The 23,737-nt window shown below is 44.1% G+C and overlaps 1 protein-coding gene across 2 annotated transcripts in view; it reads left to right on the top strand.

Annotated features, from left to right (window-relative positions):
• The first annotated feature begins 876 nt into the window (after positions 1-876).
• Positions 877-23,737, top strand: part of LOC109313505 — a 176,447-nt gene continuing 153,586 nt past the window's right edge. The window contains exons 1-8 of one of the 2 annotated variants that reach the window (XM_019540115.1): positions 877-1,063; positions 9,696-9,746; positions 12,798-12,958; positions 15,095-15,165; positions 17,112-17,277; positions 18,941-19,078; positions 21,341-21,530; positions 22,687-22,814. In XM_019540115.1, the coding sequence (XP_019395660.1) occupies positions 1,003-1,063; positions 9,696-9,746; positions 12,798-12,958; positions 15,095-15,165; positions 17,112-17,277; positions 18,941-19,078; positions 21,341-21,530; positions 22,687-22,814 (966 nt within the window). In that variant the 5' untranslated portion in view covers positions 877-1,002. The remainder of the gene's footprint in view (positions 1,064-9,695; positions 9,747-12,797; positions 12,959-15,094; positions 15,166-17,111; positions 17,278-18,940; positions 19,079-21,340; positions 21,531-22,686; positions 22,815-23,737) is intronic. The other variant, XM_019540114.1, reaches the window with a different exon arrangement.

Genomic DNA, 23,737 nt, shown 5'->3' with positions numbered 1-23,737 from the left:
ACTGCTGCCAGTAGGCTGAGGGTCAGTCAGGAAGGGCCTTAAGTCTTATAACACTTATCGGCTGTTAACACAGGAATAGTGGCAGCAAGAGAAGTTTAGGCTAGATATTAGGAAGAACTATCTCACGAGGAGCGTGGTAAAGCACTGGAAGAGGGTTCACAGGGAGATGGTGGAATCTCTCTCCACGGAGGTTTTTAAAACCCAGCTAGACAATACCTTGGGTAGGATAATATAGTTGGGGCTGGTCCTGCTTTGAGCAGGGGGGTGTACTAGATAACCTCCTGGTCCTTTCCAAGCCTAATTTTCTATGATTCTGTGAACTGGGAAACAGCATGCTCAAGGCAGGTCCAATCGGGAAGGACTTCATCTCCGTCAGAAGGCTAGTGAACACTGTAACCACATATCCAGTGTGTCATAAACCCAGTAGCTACCTTAAGGGTTCTTTTTAAAAACTGTTTGTGTGTTTTTAGGCACAGGTTCAATCACTTGAGAAGTGGGTCTGTGGCTAAGAGGATGTTGCTGTGCTCTGGAAGCATGGAGGAGAAAAGCTTACTTGTTCTTTTTCCAAGGGAGGCACCTTTCCCAGACCCTTTTCATGTTCTCCTCTGTTCTTCTAGTTAAAGCTGCAGGGGATGATTACTACACTTTTTACCTGCATTTCAGCACCACACTGGGTTGTTCTATGATGCCAAATACTCCAGTGTTCTCCACACCAGGTTGGCTACTTCTAAAGGGTTAGAAATAGTTTTTGTCTGGGTAGGGGGGTAGTAGGTCTCAGACTTTATCAAAGACCTCTGAGTGGCTGAGATGGCTCCCTCTTTCCCCCTCTGCACACACCAGCACACATGCTCCCCTGCAGCCCCTCCCCTGACTGGAAGAGGGGAGTTGAAATAGTCAGCTCCTGCTTTGTGGAGAAAGTTTTCTTTCACTCCCTGCTCAGAGCTGCCTTTGAGAGGAGGACTGATGTGGTTTTGTTAGCACTGAGCTAAGGAGCTGATCTGGATGATCATGAGGCTGCCTTCAGTCATTTTACTCTGCACCGTTGTGGCAGGAGCTTCAGGGAGTAAGTAGAAGAAAATGTTTCCCCTGCTAGAACTGCAGCTTGCTCTCAAATGTAAAATGTTTGTGCCCAGCAATGATCTCGCTCACAAAGCATCTGAGATATTGTAAATTATGTTAAGACTTGTAGTTCTGCAGAAATCCTTCTTGTAGCAGCTTTGTCTTGACTTTCAGAGAAGTAGTTTGCTCTACTGGGCTGCCTAGGTGACAGTTTTGCAGGTGGGAGGGGATCCTGCATGTTAAACAGCACAAGTAAATACTGTATCCTCCTTCAGCAAAGGTTGGGAAGGGAATGGAAACCACAAGGCTGCTTTAGGAGGTTCATTATGTCATTAGAGAGTAAGTGGAGACTGTAAAAACCTGCATGAGTGTGCTGGTTAAAAATTATGGTTGCTGCATAGCTGGAAAACAAAATATTGCTTTAGAAAGCAGGAAGTGTTTTTGTCTGAAAAGAAAGAAAAACAGAATGTCTTCCTAAAACCAAAACAAATAGTAAAAAAGATGAAGAAATAAAATCCAGGTGTATAAATAACTAAATAAAATTGAAAAGAAACCTACACTGAAGGTTCCTTATCAAGCACCTAAACCAAGTGGCTGGATTTTCAAAAATGTTCAGCCCTCCCCAGTTCCTATTACTCAGCTGCCTGTTAAGCACTTTTGAAAATCCAGCTGGACACATCATGTAGGTGTCCATGCAGAAGCTAAGTGTACAACTTAAACTCTGGCCGTAATTATAAGTGGTTCAAATTTCCATGAGGCCCTGTGTGTAAAAGTGAATTGCAGGAATTTTGTGTTTTATTACTTTCTGCGCTCTTCAATAAATGAGTGCTGATTGCTGCACTTAAAGGTTATTATCTTGCTATTAGCTTCCTCCCTTTGGAGAAGGTGGGGAAAGGACCCAATTTTATTTTCTGAATTATTTCCATTTCTGAACTTGCTTGCTAGATTTTTAAGGTTGAAATGCTTTTTTTCTTTTGTATACGTTTGTTTTCCGAAGGCTTATGAGGGAATTAACTAGAAGAGTTTTCTCTCTAGTAATGCCGTATAATTGGGATTTAGAAGTTTATACAAATACATAGATGAGATGTTGCAGTCTGGTGTTATTACTAGTCAATTACATAAACAAATCAGCAAACTGCTATTTTTCTTGATTTCCAGTTACCAGCTGCAGGAAGACATAATTTAATTAAATACAACAACACAGTCCTGTGCATTCTGTTTTCAGTTCCTGTGTGTGCTTTCATAAAGGACAAAGAAATAAATGTATTTGGCAGGAAAAGAGAAAAATGGTGTAAATATACTATGGCAAATGTAATTTGACTCTCTCCAGCTTTAACTCCATTTCAAGAATGAAAAAGTACATAATGGATACTGGAGGGAAAAAGTGCTCTGCTTATTTTTGTTGCAAGAGCAATTAATTTTTCTTCCCATGGTTTTAAAGTGCAAAAGAAACAGTAAGTTAAATTCTTTTGTGTCATTCAAGTAATCTGAACAGGGGATTTTAAATGCCTTGGTTTGACAAAAGCATTTTTTTTAAGGCAGATGGCACATAATATATCCAAAGGCAAAAAACCCAGCAAGTAAAAGGTATTATTAATGTCTGTCTCTTGTGGGAATAATTGACCCAAGAAGCTCTGAGATTCTTGCTTATAGCTGGAGGCTATATTTTATTAGCATGGAGTTTGTAGAAGCAATATAAACATCTCTGTTCTTCATACCAAAGCATTTTCCCCTTGGGCACCTCTCCCTCAGTTGTCCCTATCTGTGGTACCAACAGTACCACTGTTCTTCATACCAATTGTGTTGTATCATATCTACAGTGAAGTTCAGTTTTTGTAACTTTATGCATGTTCCCACTGAAAACCAAGGAAGGTTTGTGCATCAGAAATGTAGGATCAGGCTGTTGGCAGGGTTAGCTTCTAATATGCATCTGGAATCTATGGGGGTTTTACTCCCTGGATTTTTCCCTGGTACAGCCCTGTCTACATGACACTGGCTCTTTGACTGCCTGGTTTCCCTATTTGTACATGCAGTCTAGGGACAGACATTCAAAAAGCATGAGCCTGAATTGATACAATCTTTACAAGTTACTCTATTTTAAATCAGTTTGCAACTGCACATTCATTCTCTCTGGACTGAGGAAATTCAGGCACGTGCCTGCACTGGCTCAGGCAAGAAGGCGGCAGGCACTAGAGCAGCCCTCCCTTCCCTTGTTTAGTGCTGAGCTGAGGGGGGGGGGCATGGCCAGGCCCCAGCAGGGCCTCTGATTAGTTCAAACTCTTCTTAAACAGCTTACTAGCTGACTTGTTGATTAGCTCCAAACAGCCCTAAGCAGTCATTGTTTTGTCTGCCTGTCCCAGTAAAATTGGAAATACACACAGACACCTCTCAGCATTAGCTAGCATGCTACATGGCTGGGGTCCCTGCTGTGGGAGATGGGAGGGAGGGAAAGGGGGATTTTCTGCTTGAGCAGCAGGGCATAGGTAGGGCAGGGGGCAAGTCAGGCAGACCCTGCTGTGCCTGCAAGTTTGCCAGAGCTCTGGCCAGGGAGCAGAGGGGAGGAGCCAGCCCTGCTGTGGAGCAGAGAGCCCTGCCCAGCCCAGAGAGCATGCCGGGATGCTGGGGGTACCTGATTTATCTTAAACCAGTAAAGGGTCTGGGACAGACATTGAATAAACTGTTTGGAGCTAAATCAGTTAAATCTGATACTACATTCAACCAGGTTTATCTCAAACCAGTTTCAACCATCTTCTAACTGGTTTATGTACACTGAACATCTGTTCTGTTACAGGTTTAAACCAGTTTCTGATCCTTAAACTGGCTTATGAGTAATATTTGTCCCTAGCCACAGTTGCAGTAACTGTGCAAGTTACATCAATTACTCTCTCTCTGCCTTGTTTCCCCTTGGGCACAGGATTGTTTCTGCTGGTTTGGAAATCCAGGGATTTGTCCAGTTGTGTTGTATCCTAGTAGTTCCAATGGAAATTGTACATACTCAAATCAAAGAGAATAGATTGACTATTTATGTAGAATGGGCCAAATTATCATTTAATTTATACTGGTGGAAATTTGAAGAGAATGCTCTTTCACCATTGGATTTACCCTGGTGTCTCTAGGACTTTGCTACTCTTTTATGCAGGAGAACAGAGTGCTCTGGGGATTTGGGGTGGCTAAAAAACCAGCATTGGTGTGATGTGATGTGATGTGATGTGATGGCTAGAGTTTGTTCGACGATTTGCTGGTGCTGAAAAATATCACCTGCAGAATTGAAGCCTGCTCTTGTTCCTGTTTCAGGTGACAGAAGCAATATCCTTCATTTAGTATAACTGCAACTGAGTGTAGGCAAGAGTGGCAGAATTAGTCCCTTACTCTCCGCATAAGAAAGGAAAGAAATTAAGTGGTGTTAAATGTTCATGCTAACCTGAGTAGATGCACAAAAGGGATGCCGTGTATTACAGGAGCCTCCAAAATGTGCTCAGGGAAGTACAAGCTGACAATGAAATTGTAGTCCCACTGGACTGCGTTGCAGAACTCCCACTACCTTGCTGGTGCCAGGATTGCAGCTGTGCTTCCTGTGCTGAACTGTGTACAAGTGGCTGAAGTAATAAAACAGATAGGGACAACTGAAGGGGAAGGAGCTCAAGGGGAAGATGGCACTTCCTTGGGTCTGAACTCAGAGCGCTAGTGGCATTTGGACTCTGTGTTATCTCAGAATTTTGGGTGTTGTGGAACACGTTGCCCCTCCCAGCCCCGTGTGCACAGTTCAGCCTTCCCTCTGGCAGCTACTGAGCTTGGTTTCGTGAAAGAATAATATTAAGAAGTGTTCAAAGAGAGACTACTTTAAAGGTGAAGCTACATGTTAGATGATACAAATGGCACTTTAAGAGTGTATGTCTTCATGCTAAAGCTTGTTAATTCATGCTGGGTGCCCCCCGAGTCTCTCAAAGTTATGCCACTTCAGGCAAGGGCTAACTCTGACCTGGGCTAACTAGTTTATACGAGGGTAACTTTAGTCTGGTCCACAAAGGTAAAACAAGCAATTTGCAATCCTCCAGCATTCCAAGGTCTCCCCTGCCACAATAGAGCCCGTGTCCTGGCTCCTACCTATGCCCCTGCTTTCCAGTTAACGGTCTTAATCCTTAATGTGAGACTGCTCACAACATCTTCTAACTTTAACATCACTTAACATTCTACAGATTTCGTATGGTTTAAATGTAATGTGCTACTTCACCCTTAGAAACCTAGCATGCCTACAGACGTTTAGGGCCCTGCTCTAACTCATGGTGCTTTACACAAAGTGCCACTAGTTAGAGCTCTCTTCTCTCCCCCCCCAACCCAACAAATGTTCACCTGTTGGGTCAGGAGAAGGCGGCTTGAGTCAGCCTACACCAGTCCTGGCCAGCAGGCAGAGGCACTCCAGCAGCCTCCAAGGAGGCTGCTGAACTCTTCTTCCCCCCTATCTCCCCCCGCCCAGCTCTAGGACTGTCAGTGGGGGATGGAAGGGAAAGGAGAGGGGGCAGCAGGCAGCTGCTGGCTGGGCTTGGCCTGGCTTGGGTGGGGGGGTGCGGGATGGAATGGAGCCCCCTCACCTGGCGGACCCCCCCCCCAGCTATCCTGGCTGAGGCACTGGGGGGAGCTGGGTTGCATCTGTCAGATGAGGGGGGTCCCTTTCCCCATACCCTACCCAGGCCTCTTGACTGTGGGGGGGGGAGCAGGATTGAATGGAGCCCCCTTGCCTCATGGGCCTGCCCCAGTTTTCCCCAATATCCCAGCCAGACTAGCTGTGGTGGGGGAGGGACACGAGGTGGGGGGGCTCTGCTCCACCCTGCCCCCACTCTAGCTCTGGCCAAGCCAAGCCCAGCTGGCAGCTGCCTGCTGCTCCTTCCCCACTGAGGAGCCCCAAGGGCAGGGCAGGGCTGGGCTGGTACAAGCAGCATCCCAGCTGCACAAAACACAAAAAAAAAACCCTGGAGGGAATACAGATTCCCTAAGGCACTCTGCTTTGGAGTGCCTTTGTCTAATATCTGATTTGACAAGGGTTAACTTTTTTTGCAATTGGTTATTTTAAATACACTCTGCAGCCATGTACATGTTATGTTATGACTGGGGAGCACTTTCAGGAGCCCGATTGCATGAGAAAATGTAATTTATGTAAGCACTCCTAGTTAATTACCATTGCTGAAGCTGCTTTGATAAGTCATTTTCTCTCCCTGCCTCTGATTGTATTTATGTGCTATTTATCCCTTCACTAGTTGTAGGACTTTACTTTTATTACTACCAGATATCTGCTCTTGGGCCCTCTGATGCATTAATCAAACATAGTGGTTGTGTTGGTCAGTGTTTGCTAGCCTTCTAATTTGGACTCATTAGAAAATTCGATGGTAGCCTCTGCTAAAGCAAAGGCATTGGGTGAATATGGAAAATAATCTAAAAATCAAATGCTTTATTCAGAGTGGATTGATTTATTTAGGTATGTCTAAAGTGGGCCACAAGTGAAATTACAAAGGGCATGTGCTTTGTTCACCCTGTTGGACTTAAAAGCAGGTTTTTAAATCTAGTGCTTTAAGAATTCATACAACACTCAGTTGTTTAATAGCAGAAATGCTTGCTTTAATAACTACCAACAACCTACACAACTAAATGACAGAAAAAAAAGACTCTTTCCCAATATACTATGAACTATTACAGAAAGTCCTAATACATATTTAGCTGCAGCAGTATTTTCTCACTAATGCAGGCTGGAAAGCTAATCCAGTCTTGAATCTTTACAGAGCACAAGTCCTTCACTTTTGGGCTGGGTACAGGGTGGCTTCTTGATCTTTTCTGGACTGCACACCTTGCTGGCAGTTCTGTCTGCTTTTTATACTGTTTTAATTGTATAGCTTCAAAGCATTTTTCCTTGATGGTTGGCCAATTTTAAGTCCTAGAGGAACAGGGAGGAAAAGAGTGACTGTCATATTACAATCGTTAAGTTGTCTGGTTCCTGTTTTTGGATTTGTCCAGGTGTGAAGACGTGTGTTTCTTGCAATTAAATGTTATGGGTCTTGAGTGGTCAAACACGATACTTAGAGGCAATCATTACCAGACCTGTTTTTGGGTATTTGTTTATCAATGGGGCAAATTTACAATAGCTTGTACCAGTGATGGTCTATTTACAGAACTCCAGACATAAAGTGAATGATTGAAACATTTGTAACACCTTAGGCATTGGATGCCTGTTTTGAGAAATGTAAAGATATCATGTATGGGACATCTTTCCTGTCTTCAATGCACCTTTTACAGGTTTTGCTTGAAATGTATATTTAGTCTTTTATTTTCTTTAGTTGCTACTTCAGTTGAAATGTATATTTAGGTAGGTTCCTTGCCTTGTCTAGTTACACTGGCTTTTTCTTTTGCTCTCTTACCTTGGAGATGCATGTGATGAGTGTGTCAGGTTTTTTGCTAACAATTTTTCTTTTAGAGGAGCCAACATTTTTATTATTTTATGGCATGGATCTGGTATCAGGTGCCTCAAGCGCAACTATCTCTACGCCTTAATGGGTTGCAGCCATTGCAGAGACTTGGGGTGGGGGGGTGGCAGTCTTGTCGCCACAGCCCAGGCTTGCCCCAGCCACTGTTGCATTTTTGTGCAAGAGGCATTGTCCAAGCTTTTACAGCCAACATAATTCATCTAATCAGAGTGATTAGTCTCATTCCAGCATTAGCTAGTCCAGCATAGCATTTGCCAGCCCAGCACCTGCAGAAACCCTCCAACATTGCTTGCAGCCCAAGGAAATTAAAAACTGAGATATGATAGGGAGAGCAGTCTTATGTTCTCCAAAACGCATTCCTTGCTTTGTGCTGTTGCTTGTGGGCCAGCAGAGGTTGGGAGCCAGGTTCAGTGTTCCCCTGGAAGATGGCACTCTTTCTGTCTTCCGGGTGAAGTATAGGAAACAGGTTACTCATTTGATGTATTTGGTCAGTATTGAGTGTGCATCTCCACCCAAAAAAACAGAAGAGGATGGAAAATCACAAAAGGATGGAATAACAGCCACAAATTGTTAGAGAGAAGGTTCAGGCAAGACATCAGGAGACATTACTTTACAGTTGGGGCTCCCAAGGGAGGTGGTGCTCTCCTACCTTGCGGGTCTTCAGGAGGAGGCTGGACAGAAATATGGTGGGGGTGGTATGACCCTGGCACCTGTTTCTGCCCAGGGCAGGGGGGTCAGACCTGATGATCTGTTTAGGTCCCTTCCAACCCTAAGCACTATGATACTAAAAGCACACTTACATAAGGGCAAATGTGATGCTATATGAGGGGTTGGCAACGTTTTGGGGCAGAGTGCCAAAAACACCCATAACCTTGACTTGTAAGATGTTGGCATGCCAGGGACAGATGGTGGGGGAGCTGCAAGGGGCACGATTCTTGATGTGGCAGTGCAGACCTGGCCTTTTCCCCACTGTCCATCCAGAGGCATGCATGCCAAGCAAAATGCCATTGCATGACACGCTCTGACACTTGTGTCAGGAGGTGCCTATCTCTGTTTTTATGGTGAGCACCCATCCCTAATTGGGCAGAACAGTCCTGAAATGTAAATATTGAGTTCCAGGCCTGGGCTGAATGACTCTGAAACAGCATTTGTCATGAATTCCCCAGTCTCAACACAATTCAATGGAAAGATGGTGACAGAAAGAGTGAGTGCTAAGCCTGGCTCTTGTAATGGCAGTGGCCAGGAGGATGCAGAGGCAGCAGTAACCGGGGCTGGGGCCAGTTGGGCACAGAGGGTGGCCCTTGGGGTGGGGGCTGTGGCACAACCTGCCCCTGTGGAGTTGGTTGGGGGGGTCCCACTGCCGACCTCCCTGCCCCTATTGTTCTGTGTGTGCTCCGAAGGTGTGTGGGGGCTGCAGACAACTCGTTTCCTAGGGCTGGCAGCAGCACTGACAGCATGGGGTGGGGTTGGGAATGCATTCCCCCATATAGGCTTGGCGTGGATGGTGGGGTTGCACCACAAAACCCCTCCTCCTCCTGCTCCCCCCCCCCCACTGCCCAGCTACCAGTGTCATGTGTCCTGCTTTTACATTTTGTAAAGGTGGTCACCATATCTGTTCTATACCTATAGAGATGGACTGATAGTATAGCCCTTGGTGTAGTCCTCCCTGAATGAGCTTCAGGGACATTCAGGTCTACATCACAGCTTTGTATCTGATTTGTATGAAGAACTCCTAAACCTTGTATCTTAACTCACTGTGGAGATCTCCACTTTCCTGCTCTGGCCATTAGTGCCCATTGTAGTACAGCAGATGCAGTGCCAATGATTACAGAAGTTTACTTGAGGCTGCCAGATTCAGACAGTCACTTTGGTTCTCTCTGGTGTGCCAGAATAACTACAGAGGGCCTGCGCAGTGGTGGGAGGGAGGGTGGCGTTTGCATGCTGATTGTGAAATATCAAAGCAAAATGACTGTGTGTGTTCCCACATCCATGTTCCTGCCACAGCATTTTCCCTAGTAAAGCTCTTGCTCTTAGAGGACTTTGTGTGCTGCTGCTTTCACATACCTCTTAGGTTTCCTGCAAATGAACAGCTATAGGATCAGGCACTGGAGCTGCACACAGGATTCTGAATGCCCTTCTACAATTACTTTTGATTTGTTGTTTCAGGAACCCAGGAGACTTTAGAGCAGGAAGCCTCCTGTATGACAGAGTGTGTTGGTGAGTAAGACAAGGTGGTATTCAGGGCTATGGCATAGTAGTGAAGGATAACTATGAAGTTTTCCCCCTCTATATTGGGCATTGCTTTATTAGAAGGGTGATATTAATATCTGCACTGAGGTTTACTACTGCTAGGCTAGAAACACAGAGGAGAACAGTGAGTAGTATTGATGAATGAGCCTTGCAGTGCCCTGAGTGGCCACAAGTGAAATTCAGTGGAGTTGGATCAGTCACAGTAATTATCAGTGCAATATATGCAGAATGTCTCTTCTTCCAAGTCCCAGTCTTATCTTCACAGAAGCAAGTGAGGAGAAAGACCTAACTCTCTCCTGGCTGGTAGGCACAGGGCATGGCTATTGCTGCTAGGGACACACTACAGCAGTGATTCTCAATCAGTGTCATGACACCCTGGAGCGCTTTGAGATACTTTCAAGGTTGCTACGGGTGCTATGCAATGTCAGCACTGTTAGGTGTGCAGACGTGATTCACAGAATGAGATTCTGAGATTTTTAAATAGGAAGCCATGGTGTTCAAAACAGTCTAACCTGTTGTGGGCTTTCTGAGTTCTTGAAATAGAAGAACTGCCTGTTATCTCCTGTAGTCAAAAAACAGTGAAAATCAAAAGCTGTCAGAATTTCCTAAGTATGACTTGAGTCTCCCAAGAGGTGCCCTGAGTCCAAAAGAGGTTGTGAACCACTGCTTTCCCTAGGGTATATGACCTACTAAAGTCACGGTTTCACGATTTTTGTGGAAACCAGAAAAACTGGCAAACTCCATGATCACTGTGAAAAATGGCATTGGCAGCAATTTCTCGGGAAGTCAACCAAAAAACCCAAACTTACTAAAAATAAAATGCTGGCTCAGCAGCCAGCAGTCCTCGCTCTTGCTACCGCCTGGCCTCACAGCCTGCCTGGGAAGGGAAGCTGTCGGCTGGCGGAGCAGCATGGACAGCAGCCAAGATGTCAGCTGCCACCTTACGCCTCTCTGTCAATCAGTGCTGATGGGAAACGCTACCTCAAGGGCATCCAGCAGTCAAGATGGCAGCTGCCCCCTCATCCCTTCTTCTGCCGGGAGGCTTTCTACCAATCAGTGCCAAGGTGTGAGGTCACAGTGACATGACCCCGAAATTGGCTCTTTCAGCTATGACCGAACTGCAAAAATTGCTTTCTTTCACCAGGAGTTATGTAGGCCTCCACATATAATTCATTGGCTCTGGGATATGGTTAGTAACCTCAGCCTCACATTGGCAGCTGCTGCTTTTGTGTGTGTTGCTCCTTTTCTGAGTCACAGGAGGGGAAGACAGGAAGGCCTGTGCTCCCACAACTCCCCTTCCCTCTCACCTAAGCTGTAGGCTGCCCTAGCCCATGTGACTGAGAAGCCCTTTGCTTACCCAGCTGCAACATGCCTAAAAACGCTTTTATCTCAAAAAGGCTTGGAAGACTGTGCAGACAGAGACAGTGGTAATAGAGGGCAGCTACGCAGTGCAGAAAGTGTTGTGCCAGAAAGTGTTGCAGGCACAAGAGAGCATACTAGCCAAACTTTCCACTTCTGCCTTAAAGTAGTCCCGCTGCTAGAGATGGTGCTCAACTCTGATCTTTTAGAGGCTGCATGATTGTCAGCCTTTGATATACCGTGGCCACCTGAAATTCTAGGACCAGCAGGGTTATAGTTCTGATCCTCCAGCTGTTAAATCACAGGTCCCTATCACTTTGTTTCCTTTGACTGTAGCCATATAGAGCGATGACAAACACTTTAGCCCTTCGGACTTTCTCTTCATTTGGGGGTGATGCTACCCAGACACAAGGCTAATCCTTACAATTAAGCAGCTGTTTTCAACACCATACTTTGAAAAGGACTGTAGTGAAATGGGACTACTGTCCCTGTTTTGCGTTTAGTGAGAAATAACTACACAAGCTGAAAGCCAATCCATACAAATAGATTGTTGTCTATAGCCAAGCTCTTTTATTATTTTAACTGCCTCATGGATCACGTATCTGTGAAACAGTTTAGATGAAGTTTATAGCATAGAAACAGCTAATGCCTCCAAGAGGGAGGAAAGGGTTAACACTTGCACAGCTCAAAAAATCCACCCCCAGTTTTGATTGCTTGTTTTCCCACTGTTTGTTTCCTGCCTTCTGAAAATGTAAGTAATGTGGCCATACATAAATCGTATCCATTGCCCTATAGGGTGAGATGTACTAAACAACATGGTGGAAAAACATGTAATAGCAGATATTACAAGACGCAGTTTATTTTTTTAGGCTGATTCCACTCAAAAGAATGCAGTGAATAGTTCAGGGCATAATATACTGACTCTGACTTCAGGTTTAATTATAACTCCACACTGGACCACTGAAGATTTGGGAAATGATTTCCCACTCTACCATGCCACAAACATGATTTCAGAAGACTTCTGATTGATACTTGTATCAGAGGAATCTAGCCCCTTTCTGCTTGTCCTGTAAACCTGACAATGTCCTGTAAACCTAATCTCCATCAGTAAGAAAGGATAAAGTTGAATGTATGCCCTTAAATTCAAATATCATTCCTGACTTACCTTTTGGTACCCCAGAGTGAGCCAAAAAGTCTCAGGGGGTGGTTCTGACTTAGAAATCACTCAACAGTTCATTTGTCAGTGGAGACGCCGTTCACAGCACATGTACGAAATGAAAGCCGTGAAGTCTTTGCTTTGGACTGTAGTCAACAAGAAGTGGTGGGGGAGGGAGGCAAGGAGGATGTTATGCCTTCCAGGCCCTGCATACTTCTGCTGTTATTAGATTTTTACAGCCTCAGGAACTGAGGTGTTACAAAATTGTGGCTGGTCCCTGAAAATGTGCATGGGATGAGGGAGGGGAACTTCTCTTCCCTGTATCTTCCAGAAGGAATCTGCACAGCTGGGATGAGTGGGGACTGTTGGGTGCTTTCATGCTTTTGAAAACCTGGCTGCTCACTTTTTAGACGCCTTGAATGGCCCAAATCTACAAATGTCACCTTAATTTTCTGAGACAACACAACAGTTCCTAAATGGCTTTCTGTGTGTTTGTTTCCTAGGACACACCACCTTGCAATTCCCTAAAGGCTCCAGATATATCTATAGGTATTCTACAGCCACCACCACATTCCTACAGGGACCCATTTACAAAAGGAGTGGTGTTTCCCTTGAGAGCACAGTGATCCTTGAAGCACTAGGAAAGTGCCATATGGTCTTAAAAGTAAGTATTTTCATGAATTCTGCAAGTGCTTCAATGACTGGAATTAATTAGCACAGAGCACTGCTACTCTGTAGGGTGACTGCTGCATTTGAACCAGTGGAAATCTGCAATTAAAACAATAATGACAAAACACTGTGACTGATTATGAGCACTGCAGAACTGCTTGGATGTTTCATTGCTTCTAATTAAACAATAAGAAGCTTTTTAAGGGCTGAATAATAGAAACCAGCTTCTTTCCTGAGTGAAAAGACTATTTTGCTTGTTGACTATATGAAGTGCAGAACTGGAGATGAAGGCAACCCCCTTGAAAAGGGCTAGGTGATTTTATTTTTTTAAAATCACTTTTATATCTGCAACAGTAATTTAAACAGCAGCAGTTTTTTTTTTTTTGTTTTAAAGAGACCTTTAGAAGTTTCTGTGAGTTGTTTGACGTAAGCCTTTCGTTCCAGTTTAGAATCCAGGGGTCTCCTAATGCTGCTATTGAACTTGATGGGTAAAGGAGACCAGAGACTTGAATTTCATAGTTTATCCTGAGGTGTGGCCTGCTGTAGGCCAAATTCAGTCTGACTGCTATGAATAGGTGCCCAACAAGAGAAGTATGAAACAATAATCTATCCATACTACCTGGGCTTCCGTTCGTATTCATAGACTGATTAATTCAGAGGCTTCCTGTAGCAAAGTCATGAAGAAGCTTACTGGCATGAGACTAGTTTAGGGGGGTAGTCCGTGGTTTGAGGCATGTATGCTTTCCCTTTGCTCAGGAAAACTGATAATGTTCCTGCTCAAATCATATCCTTTTCTTCTAACTGTGTTATCTAAGCATGTGGGAACTGGGTCCTAGTGGGCAAAACTTGGGGAGTTTGTGTGTGAAGAGACTCTTAGCTAGAAAAAGGAAGCATGAGTTGCTTTTTTTGGTATGTGGATGTTTACTGACTCAGACCCCACAGAGGAACAATACACAAAAATGTGCTTCAAGAAGAGACTGCACCACAATGAACAAATTACATGAAGGGCAAATTGGCTCCCCACCTTGTCACCCATCAGGAACCGCATCAAGGCTGTTCCCAAACTGACCCTGACCATGCTACCTGTGTAAAGGTAACTGGCTACAGCTTCCATGATCCCATCTTGCCACTTGTGAAGGATAAAAGCTGGCAAGCTACAGGAGATACCAAAGCTTTCAAAATCACCCTGCAGCACCAGCGGCTAGACTCAACACTTCACAGCTCTATATTGAAATAAGGGGCCTTATAACTATTTGGTCCCTGCTGGCAATACCCTGTGATTCAGTATCTGTCTTGATTTGCAACAACTGTTAAAACAAGGTAGTGCCCTGTGGTCAAACCTCCTTGGATGTCAACAAGAAAGGCCCACATTGCCAGCTTCCTTCCAGATTCCAGTCCGTAATTGGACAACTTCCCAGTGTCTGAGCAAATCAAGCCACAAGCCCTGAAGCAACTTCCCTTCCAAATTTGTCCTTATGGTTGTTTTGAGAGGAGGTGGTTGAAATACCAGGAAAGTATCCGCTTTTTACTCAACTCAGCGATAAATTCTGTAAGACGATTGTTCAACATGGTTTCTCACTGTCTGCAGCTTCTGCTTTTAACTGTAACACAAAACAGACAATCTGTTATAACCTTTGTTAATGAGCTGAGGTCTTCGAGTTAAAGCTGAAGCAATTCATACTTTTTGGTCTAGAGGTACCTACTTCCTGGTACATCAGCCAAAATAGCTGTCACACATGCTTTGCCTCTGTAGCGGTGTATTTTGTTTGAAGAGCTGTGTCTAGCCAACTGTATCTTTTTTTTTTTTTTTTTATCTCCAAAGCAGGATGTCCCTTTGTGTCTGAAAATAAAGTATAGCTTGTATAGAATGCTGTAGGGCCTGACCCTACAGCTTTTATTTACTTGCGCATCATACAGGCAATCTCCAGAAATTAATCATCCATATGTGAGTTGTCCCAAAGACTTCAGTGAACCTGTTTGTATCTTGTGTAGTGTTGACTTCCATGAGTAAAGGCTGCAGAATTAAGCCTCTGCTTAATGTTTTTTTTATATGCCTATGTCCTTGTGTGAATTCAAGCTTCTCGGTCCCTGTTGACAATGGTATTTGCTGCACTGGTATTTTCTTTCCTAGATGCAAGAAGTTCAGATAAAGAAGACACGGGCATCCAGGGAAGATCCACTGAAAGGAATAGATAGTTTAAGGTAAAATGATCCCTCACCTGGCTCAGTTCCAGGTGTTTTTGAAACTACATGGCTTTGCAGCAGCTTATTAACATTTCCCTGATGTTTCTTGCTTCACTTAATTTCCAGTTGAGAAAAAAGATCGGGGTCAGATCTCCACTAGCAAAATCATTAAAAGCCATTTAGTTTAAAAAATCAGGTCTAGTTTTTAGGCCTCTCACGTAGAGACATACCTGCAATGGACAGTGCATGTGCAAATTGTCAGGTGCATTGCTGGTTTGTGATGTGCAGATGCCTGGTTTGTGCTTATGGCTGTGATGGCTACAGGAACAGACAAGATCCAGGGTCCTTGAGCTTTGAAAATGTGTCTCCAAGGTTTTAATTTTGGGGAAGATCAATATTTCTCACGATGCAAATTTGCTTTGTGTTCTTCCACAACATTTAAAGGGCATTTATTTTTCAAGTGTCAGCTTCTCCCTTTTATATGTTAGGAGCTCATTCATAACATGCTGTCACTCTGGCTAAGGTACAAACACTTGTGGGGGTGCCTGTACAATAAGGGCTTGATGAGCTTTGGAGGATTGGTATTTTCCCAGAGATCTAATGCTCCTTGTTTCACCAAGAAAAGCAGTTCTGTTGTCTGGTCTGGCTGAGCTTGGTAATCTCCCTGCATTGTCCTGCTGCTTGGATTCCCAGCCTTTAAACACTGAGATCTGTACCAGGCCCTCAACAAAGATAATTGGCTCAGTGCAGAGGGTCAGAAAGAGCAAGTTTTGAGCAATTTTTTTGTATTCATTAGGAAAACCTTTTGTTCCACAATACAAGCCCTGATATCAGAGTTCAAATAATTTGGGACACAGATGCATCTTCAAGGGGTTCTCTGTAGAGATAAGGGCAGTTATGTCCATTCTTCTGTGCAAGGAAGAAGAATGCAGAAGATGAAGTAAGTGAAGACAGCATTCACTGAAGTTTGGCTGCTCAAAATAATTATTCACACCTGCAAACCTTATTAGCATTTTCTTCAGCCCTATTGCATATATGCTGGGGTCTAGCCTGCCTTCTATAGATGCCTGTAATTTCCACTGAAGCTAGTATGGGTCACAATGGCATATTGTTGGGAGAAACCCATACTCCATGCACATAGACATTTACCTTCTATGAAGACTTTATCTGGGTGTTGTTCCATGAAAGACTTTTTCTCCTGAAGCAACATTTTGTCCTCAATGATCAGATGAATAGGTCAGTTTGACGGTAAGGAGCAAAGCAAATGTGTTGTCTACTGTAGAAGCAGACTGGTCACTGGACTACAGTAAATCCTCTTCCTTGGGGCATCCCTGTGCATGTTATTTCCTTTCCTATTCAGAGGAATTCCTGATAAACAAAAGACAATGTTTTAATACCACAGCTGCATTCAGTATTGCTATCCATGCTGGCAACAAGGATGGAGGCTAGGTCTATGTAAATAGCAGAACAGATCTGCAGTCCTGCGGGGAAGCAGCAATTGTTCTCTTTTCTGCATGTATCCCAGTTGTGGAAGGCTTGCAAACATTAGAGGAAATGACAAAGTCAGCATGCAGCTGAGTCACAGACACTGTGGCCCAAGACCTACTACATCACAAAAAGATTCCCCATTAAATGGAGTTACTGTCTCCAATTAAGCAAGAACCACTGCCATTAAACATAATAATTAGCCTGAAATGAATTCCCAGGGAGCTGTCCTGATTAAGTAGAGTCTAATTAAATAGAACGTTTTGTAGCAATTATCTTAATGGATGTTTTAAAGGGCTTGTAAGGAACAAGATCAACTTGTGACATAAAAAGGAGCAGTTATAAAGTGTGAGGTATGTTTTGGAGCCAGATAGTCCCACTGAAAGGGAAACGCCAAGTAAAAAAATTTGAAGTCTATTAAGGTTCATAAATTCCTCTTGCAGCTCAAATCTAACCAGTTGTAACTTACCTAATTGCAGGGAACTGCTAGAGCGGCATCCTCTTCACTTTTCTTTCCACGAGGGGAGAGTTTTAACAATCTCCCCACTGAGGAGTGAACAGACCTGGGCACTGAACATCAAACGGGGCATACTCAGTATCCTTCAGACTGCACGTGCACCCACTGCCGATGGAATCGTTGAAGAGGTGAGTGCTGCCACGCTCCAGGCTGACTTTCAGCTGTTGTGGGTATCATGTCCATGTCCTTTTTAATAAGCAAAAGTTGTTGCCACTTGATGGCTGGTGAGCATCCATTGGTGGTCTCTTTCTTAGTGCACACATCAGAAAATTGACTTTTACTGGTATTTTTGTCAGAAGTCTAAGCACAGATGGCTTAACTACTACCTACCTACCCTAAAGAGTAATTCTTTCTTCTTGTGGTACAAAGCGGGGCACAGTGGTGTGAGGATGGGCACCTTATACCTGCTTAGTAGGGCTATGCAAAGCTTCGGTCCCTGATTAGATTTGGCTTGATTCAGTGGCTGAATCTCTGAATCCTAATTGAATCAGGAGACCCTTTAATCTCTTCAAATCAATTTGACGAGATTCAGACAAAGGCGGAGCTTTAAATGTTTTTTCTACATGCCTCAGGGTACCAGATGACTCGTGAATGCTACAGTGCTGGGGCGGATGGAACGTCCCACAGGAGCGCGGGGGGCTCCAGCGCACTCAGCAGCAGACCCAGAAGTGGACTAGAAGCACTTGGGTTAACTTCCACGCCACTTCTGGGTCTGCCAGAGAGTGTACCAGGGCCCCTCCCTCCCCCACACCTCCTAGCTTGGTGACTGGTGCCTCCTGGATCTGAGGGGGCACCTGGGGTCTCCCCGTGACCGAGGTGGGGGGGGCCCTCACATGCTCCCCAGCAGACCCAGCAGTGGACTGGAAGTACTTCTGGTCCACTTCCAGGTTCACTGCTGAGCATGCGGGTCCCCTCTGCCATCCCCCCGCCGTGCTCCTGTGGGATGCTCCATCTGCCCCAGCATTGTAGTGTTCACGAGCCACGCCTGGTACCTCAAGGTATGTAGAAAAAAGATTTAAAGCTGTGTCTATTGCCAAATCGCTGATTCTCCAAATTGGCATTGAATCTTCAGATTCAGATTTGGCCTAATCAAATCACTGTCCCTGATTAGGGCTGAATCCAAATCGAATAGGACCCATTTCACACACCCCTACTGCTTAGGCTATACCTGTTCTGGGTGCGAAGTGACAACTTTCCTCCCCGGGGCTGATCCTGCAGCTATTAAAGTCAAGGAATTTTATAACTGATTTCAAGGGGTTATAACATTTGGCTTTTCAAGGCTCTCACTTGAACATCATCCAAACACTACTTTCAAAGACCTAACTTTTAAAACCTAAGGTAAAATTCTGTTCTGGAGTATTGTTTTAAGTCTGTTTTAAGTTATTGTTACCCACTAGAGTTGGTGGATTTGTATGAGTCCAAGAGCTCTTGTCATGTGGCCCTGCACAGAAATGCTGTCTGGAGAAGGACCAAGGTGTTAAAATAAGGGAATGACCCAGCATCTGCTTTAAAGCAAGTTATCTGGTCCAAAATCTTTCAGATTACTATTAAATAAACCAACCAACCCTGACTTTTGTAAAATGAAACATTTCACCAGGGCATTTCAAATGACGCTACATGCCAGGCCAGAGCTCAAGCATTGCAAAGGAAAGAGCTCAAGCATTGCAAGGGAAAATTCAGGTCTTGTGCAAAGCAATTATTTTTAGAAGCGGTAATGATATGTAACTACTCTATATTGTGTGCATGGGCATAAATATTATATCTGTCTAGTTATTGCATGTTTGTTACTAGGTGGACATTCTGGGAAAATGCCCAACCAAATATCAACAAAAAGGCCCTATTCTTTTGAAGACGAGAGACTTAAACCTGTGTTCTCACCGGTATTCAGGTTTTACCTCCTTGCAGTCCATTGCTCTACCTGGTGCAGTGGTAAGTGTGGAGAGTTGGTCCTACCATGAATCCTTCCTACTGGTATATTTCTCTGTAGGTCTTGAGAGCCAGGTCTGGTTCTACAGGACTGTGTTTCTGATAATCAAAATATTTCCATCAATTTAAATGAAAGCTGATTGAATGGTATCTTATCCCCAATTTTCCAACTCATATGTTTTCACTCATCTCTGAATCCTCAGGCCATGAACGTGGTGTTTCATATAATATCAGATAGACACTGTGATCACATTCACATGAGGCAGGGGATGCATTTGCAGCAGTACAAATAGTAGAGGCATAAATTTGTGCTGCTACTTTGTGCTGTAGTGTGTGTCCCTGCCCATGTGCTTTGCAGCAGGACATATTGTCCCACTGCTGTATGTGCTTCAGGGGGGGCTGACTGGGGTACATGGCGCCTCCATGTGGAGCTAGCCGGCAGGCAGCCCCACACAGAAGCACCCTGTGCCCCAGCCAGCTGGGAAGCAGTACTTGGAGATGGAGGAGCAGGCAGCCCTGGGTTGCCTGCTTACCCGTCTATGTTTATCCGAGCACACGTCCCTTTAGCATTCTTTGTGCTGCTTTTTTCTTTGGGGTTTGGGGGGGGCGAGGTTTGCTACTGGGAAATCCCAATAATAAATTTTGCCCCTGCGCTGCAAATTAGCAGCACCATGCATGGTTTAATGTGCAACATGTATGGTTTGTGGTGCCTGCGTGTCCGGATCTGGTTTATGGGTACATTCCGATAAGCATCCACGTGTGGTTTGCAGTGCTGCAAACTGCATCTGCCGCACACGCATACGTTTGCTGTGCTGCTAAATTGCAGTGCAGAGGGTTTTTCTGACACCCTGAGATCTTGGTGTCAAAAACATGCAAAAAAACCCCGTGGTGCGGCACACATAGCTGCAGCATGCACTGCCTGAAACCAGAGCATGGCTGGCCACATCCACTCTCAGGCTGCTGGCCAGGTTCCACATGCCTGGATCACCACCACTGCAGCCCCAGGAGACCCCAGAGCCCCAGATAATGCTGCCCAATCCCACCCTGGGCAATTTGCCTTATGCCAGAGCAGCATACAGGGGTGTGCCCCAGGACAACTAGCAGTGGAACAAATATGTGTCACAGCTATTTGTCTCTGGGGAAACACGTTTCCAGTCACTGGGACACACCCAGTGTCTTCTTGTTTTGTTTGTTTTGGGATTTGTTTTGTGTGTTATGGGCATGATAAAAGAAATACAGCATGTTCCATATGTGCATGCAGCTTTAACTCTGCCTTGGTAAGAGTATGCATTACATTAAAGTAATTAATGCCTTGTTCTCTATTGACTATATTACCACAATCTGTTCATTATCTAATGTGCAGGCAAGATGGTTCACAGTCAACTTTTCAATTAATCTGGACTTTTTGGAGGACCTATCCTCACTGTTTGTACGTAGTAGAAGAAGCAGCTGTTCAGTGCTGCTTTCATCCTCACTATTCAGAGTGAGGTCCCATGTATTATACATGACATGCCATTCAACCCATGCAGTGAATGCAACAGAGTCTTTTGGACTCCTGACTCCTTGACTACTTATCTCTGCTTTTTTTGCTACATCCTATTCTGAAATGACTGACAAGAGTCCTTTGGAATGGAAATATTTAAGCAACCTCTATAGCAGATAAGATCTAAACTGATGACTTTTCCGTGTGTGTGAAAAGTCCTTTGCTAACAATGCACATTTATGTTCTGTGCCAACTCATTACTCATATGATTGGTAAATAAATAACAATATATGGAAGAACCTGATTGCTGGATTAATTTCCTTCCTAGAATACATAACAGATAAAGAATATTTGAAAGTAAAATATTTGACAATAACAGTAAAAGTGAGGAAGCTAAGTATTGCTCTAAGTTACTAAAAGCTGTTTTGAAAATGTAACACATCACCAAGTACAATCGGTGTACATGTCACTTCTTTTTTTAAAATGCTAACAACAGAAATAAGTCAAACAACTTACTGTATCTGCTGGCTTTCAGATAACAGCTTTTTTTTTTTCTATTCAGATCTCCACTCACAAAAGAAACCTAGCTAACACGGATGCATTAGACAATTAAATATAACGAGTCTGTTGCATAATGCGCTTGTGCATGTATTATTGCCACCTCCTGCAAATCATGAAAGATCTAGCAGGGTACAGAGCTGGTATCTCTGTTTCATAGAAAGAATTGTGTGGGTGGCCATTGGTCACACAGATTTTCTCTAAGTGTTTTTTGTTTCTTTCAGTCCCAGCAGCAGCTCCTGTCTTCCAAATTGGAATGTGTTCAGAGCTTTAAGGAAGGAATCCTAGCAGAGGCCAAATGTACTGAGTCCAATCTCCTTACCCCTTTCTCTAGGAAGGGCAGTGGAGCAAAGACACAGACACAGTCTGCACTAAAACTACTTCAAGTAGAGGCAGAGACCTTGTACAAGAAAGGTATTAAATGATTTCCTGGAAAAGTTTTTAATTGCATTTCACCTGTCCGCTGTAAGAACTTGCATTGTGCCAGCACTTCCCTTTTACATGCGACTCTGTGGAAAAGGAAACTGTTGTATTCTGGGCTGCACTCTGCTGCCTGCTGTGGGACACAAGGCCCTACGTGCTTCATACCTGCAGGAGGGGTTGAATCTGAAGTGTGGCTAAGGCAGGTATCTACCAGAGAGATTCCTTGCATCTGACTTCCTGCATAGCCAAACTCTACTCCAGGTCTTTCAAAGCCCTTGACTTTCAGCATTGACTCAGTCACCTTCCAAATGCATATATTCCTTCTGCAGTGGCTGAGTGCTACTCCTTCCATTATTAATGTGCGGTTCCTAATATAAAGCAAGTCCCAGTGGGACTCAAAGGAGTGTGCATTGTAAAGTTTCTACTTCCTTCTTACTCACTCATCTCTGAGTGTACCTGAACTATAGCAGAATAAATTTGCTGAAGCCTTTGGGAGCTTTTCCTGAGTGAAGATTGACAGTCAAGATCAAAATATTGAAAACCATTTAATTTAACTATGCACACTTCCAAGCAAAGTGTTATTTTTGTTTCTAAAAACATCTTAAGTTTCCCAGACTTTAGTTTGTTAATATCTATCCAGAGACAAAATGCCAAGGTCTTTACCCCTCAAATTTTAAAACTGAAGATTCCAATAACGTGTTTGTTTATACACCAAAAATTGCCACTAAATTTACTGGGACTTCAGGCCCGCACAGTCAGTCAGTAAATGGGTGTGATAGAACAAGGAACGATGAAAGTAGGTTGATTAGGCTGTGGTCATGAGAGAGAAACTATTGAAAAGCATGTGATTTGTTTGTGTGTTGAAAGATCATCTGATTTTTTTTTTTTTCCTGTTCCTGTATATCTTATTTGGTCCATTTTCCAGGGTACATGCCCTTTTCATCCCTGATTCAGCAATGTACTTTAACACAGGCCTCACTACAACGCATGTGACCACATCTCTTGACCCTCAAGGAGCGCAGTCATGCTCAATTTAGGCATATATTTTGGACCCTTGCTGACCTGACATCCTTCAGGGTAGTCCTTCCCATTATTTGGTTTCGGTCATAGGAAATGATGCATAGTTTCTTTTTTCCTCTGTTTTCAGTGGACTGCAAGGATCTCTATGTGAGTGGTATCCTATATGAAAAGGAAGAAACTGAGAGGCAATCTACAGAAAAAGATGTGGCTGAAATAGTGCAAAAGCTCTGCTTGGCACATAGCATGAGTTTTGAGGTATCCTGTTTTCAGATAAAATCTGTCCCATGTTTTCTAGTTAAATCAGTAACCACTCAGTGCCATGATGTATACCTCCAGGATATCACCCATGCTTTTCACTTTGTTTTAGTGTAATTCCACAGTATCAAAGCCCCAGTATGAAAAATGGACACAGACCCAGGATTCAGGACACCTAGAATTTTCTTGTTTATTATAGTATACCCCAAGAGGCCTTATTCGAGATCAGAGTCCTGGTGTGTTAAAGGCTGTACAAACATAGAGGAGAAACTTTAGAAGACTAGTCCAAGTTGAAATCAGAAATAAGTATAATAAGCAAGAGGAAGAAAAAAAGAAACAGGTGAGGGCAACAAGATTACATGGATTCATAAACCTATTATATGACTTGATGGTTCCAAATAATATGAAACCATTTTTTAAATGTGAAAACAGCCACTTTGAACTGAGACTAGTCATTGTTAACTGGCTAACTTCCTACAAAGGTCCCTTCCTGTGTCTGCCACAGACTTCCTTTGTACATTGAGGCAAGTCATTCAAGCTCTCTGCTTCTGAGTTCCTCATCTGTAAACCACAATATGGCTGCATTTCAGCCATAGACACAGCTTTAAATGTTTTTTCTACATACCTTGAGGTACCTGGTGGGGTGGATGCAGCATCCCACAGGAGCGTGCGGGGTCCCCCCGAGTACTTGGCAGTGAAACTGGAAGTACTTCCAGTCCACTTCTGGGTTCACTGCTGAGCACACAGCCCCCCTCTCCCCCCACCCCCCCGGCTCAGCAATTGGCCACAAAGGGACCCTGGGTGCCCCCCCAGACCCAGGAGGCACTGGTTGCTAAGCAAGGGTCATATGGGGGGGCCCCCCATGGACTCCCCAGTGGACCCAAAAGTGCTTCTGGTCCACTGTCAGTTCTGCTGCTGAGCAT

This window comes from Crocodylus porosus, unplaced genomic scaffold, assembly GCF_001723895.1.
Source record: "Crocodylus porosus isolate Cpor-Errol unplaced genomic scaffold, CroPor_comp1, whole genome shotgun sequence".
NCBI lineage: Eukaryota > Metazoa > Chordata > Crocodylia > Crocodylidae > Crocodylus > Crocodylus porosus.
This window is presented reverse-complemented; position numbering and strand designations above follow the sequence as displayed.